We start from the raw sequence: 4938 nt of genomic DNA on the forward strand, positions 1-4938 counted from the left end.
GCAGTAAATTATTCAGCAAAATTTTCAGGGGAGGTTCTTGGTTGACATACTTTCATAACCCCTGCATATTTGAGAATGTTTTCCAGTTGCCTTTACAGAGAAATAATAACTTTGCAGGATACATAATTCTTGGTTAGAAATTACTTTCCCTTCAGGTATTGTTCCATTGTCTTCTGGCACTTAGAGTTGCAAGAGAAAAATCTGACGTCAACCTGACCTTTGCCCCTTTATAGATAAATTGCTTTCTCTGTCTGGATACTTGTAGAATTTTTTCTTTGTCCTTGAAATTTAAAAATGCCACCAGGGGCCTGCCAGTGTGCTCAGTTGGTTAGAGCACTGCCTTATAACTCCAAGGTCAAGAGTTTGGATCCCCTTGTGGGCTAGACGTGTCCCCCTCCCCCAAAAGTCACCAGAATATGTCTAGTTGTGGCTTTTCCCCCCCCAAATTTTAAAGATTTCCTGTGTGCTTCTTCTATTTGTAGTCCTAGTTTGCATTTCAACTCCAGAAAATTTTCTTCAATTAGTCCCTTAATTACTGTTTCAACTCCATTTGCTCTGTCCTCTGTTTCAGGTATTCCTATTATGTGTTGCTTTTTCCCCCCCAAATTTTAAAGATTTCCTGTGTGCTTCTTCTATTTGTAGTCCTAGTTTGCATTTCAACTCCAGAAAATTTTCTTCAATTAGTTCCTTAATTACTGTTTCAACTCCATTTGCTCTGTCCTCTGTTTCAGGTATTCCTATTATGTGTAGATTGTATGTCCTGGACCGGCCCTGTAGGTCTCTCATTTTTTCCTCTTTCCTTATCTTGATGTCTTTTCCCCTTTTCTCCACATTCTGTGAGACTTTTTCTTGTTTTGCACTTACTTCAGTAATTCGATTTTGTGGACAATCAGGCTTGAGCCTTCTTTCTGTTAAGTCTCTCAAATCCCTGATACTTTTCAAGCTCTGTACCCATCCTTTGTTTATTGCTTCCGATAGGTTATTAAACCCCTGTATCAAATGATTCTTAAATCATCCTATAGCTTCCATAGTTTCTATTTCCAGCACTATATCCGTTTCAAGAGAAGGCATTTTCTCAATTGCTTAGCTCTGTTCCTTTCTTCTGAACTGCAGTATTGTGGCCTTTTCAATAGCTCTTCTTAGCAACAAGGACCAAAAATGAAGATTCCACATTCACCTGTAACAGAAAAAATTCCACTTTACCTGGGAGCTCACATTTTTCCGGATGTTTTGGGTTATGTCCATCCACATGGTTGTGGGTCCTAATATTTTGCTTCCATGTTCTTCTCAATTCTCTGCCTTTTTCTGATTCATGCAGTCCTAGGTTGGAATCTAGGAACTATCTGTGTTGGAAGAGAGAGTTCTTTAAAGCAGCCCACATAAGGATCTTTGCATGAGGATAAGTAGGAATCAGCAAAGTCAGTTTTGGGAGATCTGCTCAGATTAGACATTGTCTTTCAAGGAGTGGGGATGTGAGAGGAGCTGAGGAGGAAGGCCAGTTTGGGAAGTGGAGTGCTAGGTTGAGACCTTGAAGGTGCAGTCTTGTGATTTTGTCTTAAGACATAGGTTCTTGGAACATGAAGCACCCACCTATACTCTCCAAACATAGGTACAAAAACATTCCAGGAACAATTAGAAGTGATTCTGGGGTTGCTACACGTCTTCCCACATGAAGGAAGTGTGTACAGTGGCACGCTGGTGGGACTGACTTTGCTGTTTTCATGCCTCCAGGTAGAGGGGCCTATTGAGGGAGAAATTGAGAGGGTTCACAGACCTCTGGGGCTTTGGCTTTTCTGTCCAAACAGCAGGCTTTGTAGATTGTATATGAGGAGACCTACTAGTGATGTTTAATCTCTAGGCAAAGGATGAATAATAATCATAATAATAACAATGCAAATAAAAATGAAGTAAAAGATCTACCATTAATTGAATGCTAACATTGTAGAGTGGGGTGTTTTATATGCACTTTTATCACTGAATGTTCTCAGCAATCCCATGGGAGAATGACATGTGAGAATCCCCATTTTATAGTTGAGGAAATAGAGGCTTAGGGAGTTAAGCAACTTCCAGAAGGTGGTGTATGAATCCAGGCGGCGTGGCTCCAGAGTCTGTGCTGTGCCCCCGGCCACCGTGTTACTCTGAACCGTCTCCCTGTGGGCAAGCAGCCAGTGCCGTGGGGCTCTCATCCCTTGTCCCTCGTCCTCTGCCTTGCCTCACCATTCTGCTTTGGCTTGCTCCTTCTGCAGCATCACCTGGGACTCCAACCGGTTCCCCTCGGAGATTGTACAGGCCCGGTGCAGGTACTCAGGCTGCATCAATGCCCAGGGGCAGGAAGACAACTCCATGAACTCCATCGCCATCCAGCAAGAGGTCCTGGTCCTCCGGCGGGATACCCAGAGTGTTCCCCATGGCTGCACTCCTGCCTTCCGGCTGGAGAAGATGCTGGTGACTGTTGGCTGCACCTGTGTCACTCCCATCGTGGTCCAACATGTGGGCTAAGAGCTGCACGTCAACTCAGCTGAAGAAGCAATTGAAATACCACTCCTTACCCAGCACTCTGCAACAAGTCCCGTCTGATCCCCAATTCTCTCCACTTCATAGGACTCTTATAAGACCTGCTTGGAATTCTCAAAGTTCTGTGTTACATATACAAGGGTACTTCAAATAGTTCCTGAAAAAATTGAATTAAAGGATAATAGGAATTTTTCCATAAACTTTTTGAAGACCCCTGAAAGTATTCACTTTCTGGGATGCTTCAGAATTATTACATAGTCCTGAGATATTGCACTGTCTTAATCCCTTGAAAATAGATGGAGGGGAATTAAGAAGCCCTTGGCCCATTCTCTTAATGTTCTGTGATAACCACCCCCTAGTCATGCAGTCACCCTGATCCAGTGCCATCCCCTCGGAGATCTGTTGGTAAAATAGTTCTCTGTTTCTTGTAGATGGAAATGCAAAAAAGAAAAAAAAAAAAAAAAGAAAAGAAAAGAAAAAGAAAAACAATCACAATGTTTGGGTGTGTGGGAGGGGCTCTGCCAGGTGGGGTGGATTGGTAAGGATAAGTACAAAGACCTAGTACATATGTCTATTTTAAAAATTTGCTAAATATAGATGAAGTTGAACTATTAGATATTTATATTTGTAAGGAAACTGTCCATGTATTTATGACCTATTGATTACATAAAATGTTAGGAGAAAAATTAATATATCCAGTAGTAATATAATAAAGTATTAATAATTGAAAAATACTTCAGGTGTTTGTTTCTAGTCTCAGCTTGTACTCACAGACCTTGTAGCCCCAAAGATTTTGAAATTCTGTATACCTGTCATTTGTTTTTCATATTTCCTCATCAGAGCACCAGTGTTAGAGTTGCTTTATTATTAATGGGATTGGTGATTGGTGACATGAAGGGTTTGAGAAAATGGTACAAACAGCACTAGGTTGCCTGATAACACTTGCCTGCTTCATCTTCCCAGCTATGTTATTTTACAAAGTGAATATTTACTTGCCACCGTGTTAGCCACTGGAGACACAAAGAAAAGTAAGAAATGCGTATGGAAGGGGCCATCCACAGGGTTCCTGGTCATTGGGGCCATGGTTGTCACTTTGCATCCTCCTTGTTCTGACTTCTGGGCCATTTGGGGATCACTGGTTGCCTTCTATCCATCTCTTGTGCTTCTTGGGGGCACATGAGCTTCAAGACTCTGGTCTTGGGCCGGCCCGGTGGCGCACTGGAAAGTGCGCCGCTTGGGAGTGTGGCGGCGCTCCCGCCAAGGGTTTGGATCCCATGTGGAGACTGGTTCTCGCTCATTGGCTGAGCGCGGTGTGGGAGCAACACCGAGGGTTGCGATCCCGTTACCGGTCAGTAAAAAAGACAAAAAAGGAAAAAAAAAAAAAAAGACTCTGGTCTCTTGCCACTCTGGGGAAAGTCAGAGGTCCTCCATGCCTCTCTTGCCACCATATTTCCTTCTTCACCACCACCCTGCCACTGGCTGAGAGCACATGCGCCCTGTTGCTACCTTCTGGTTCCAGAGGGCAGGTGGGGTGTAAGTTCTTGCTCCCACCTGGCATTAGGCTTGAGGATGGGCAGGTGGAGGGAGCCTGACTCCCATGACTAACTCTTTTCTCTACTCTGTTGGTGGGCATGGGAATGGGAGTGGTTGGAGAGGCTGAGTCTTCATCTCTTTGCTCCAGAATCTTTTGCTGAAGGTACACATACCGACTCTTGTACTTGAAATGTTCAGGCTCTTGAAACCTAAAAAACCTTTCTGTTACAGCTATTGACTTCATAAGTTTGCCATGAATCTTGCAAGTGCATTTTGATGCTCAAATCTGTGCAATGAATCTTCCTTTTTCTGTTCATTTTGTCAGTTGTAGCTCTATCCTGAGGGAAGTACATATAAAAAGTCCTCTGTCTGAGAGTGGGGGAAGTATAGAGATGAAGGAAATTGCCGGAAAAGAAAATTACACCTCTGAGTGTGTCAAGATGTTATCTTGTTACACACATGCACATGTAATTTTGAGGCATTGTGTTCAAGATATGAAATGCTAAGAATACACAGAGGATGGAAGAAAATTACACCTCTGAGTGTGTCAAGATGTTATCTTGTTACACACGTGCACATGTAATTTTGAGGCATTGTGTTCAAGATATGAAATGCTAAGAATACACAGAGGATGATAGCTTACTGGGAAATTTCAGAAAGGAGATGATTTTTGCACTGAGATGAGTATGAGTTTGTCTAGAGGAAAATGAGGAAAGGCATTCTTAGCAAAGGGAACAGCATAAAGGCAGGAGGTACATGTTAGGGGAACGGTGAGTGGTTCCATGTGCCCAGGATAGTGTGGACATGGGGACACAGTGAGGGACACATAAGTAAGTGAGCACATGGGGACACAGTGAAGAAAGCTTTATGAGTAAGTGAGTGAATGAACTA

General features: G+C 43.0%; 1 protein-coding gene across 1 annotated transcript in view; it reads left to right on the forward strand.

Annotated features, from left to right (window-relative positions):
• IL17F (interleukin 17F) overlaps positions 1-2499 on the forward strand; it is a 10789-nt gene extending 8290 nt beyond the window's left edge. Inside the window, exon 3 of the mRNA XM_008589730.1 lies at positions 2247-2499. Coding sequence (XP_008587952.1) covers positions 2247-2499 — 253 coding nt within the window. The remainder of the gene's footprint in view (positions 1-2246) is intronic.
• The last annotated feature ends 2439 nt before the right edge of the window (positions 2500-4938 follow it).

The sequence above is a fragment of the Galeopterus variegatus genome, unplaced genomic scaffold (assembly GCF_000696425.1).
Source record: "Galeopterus variegatus unplaced genomic scaffold, G_variegatus-3.0.2 Scaffold5615, whole genome shotgun sequence".
Classification (NCBI taxonomy): Eukaryota; Metazoa; Chordata; class Mammalia; order Dermoptera; family Cynocephalidae; genus Galeopterus; species Galeopterus variegatus.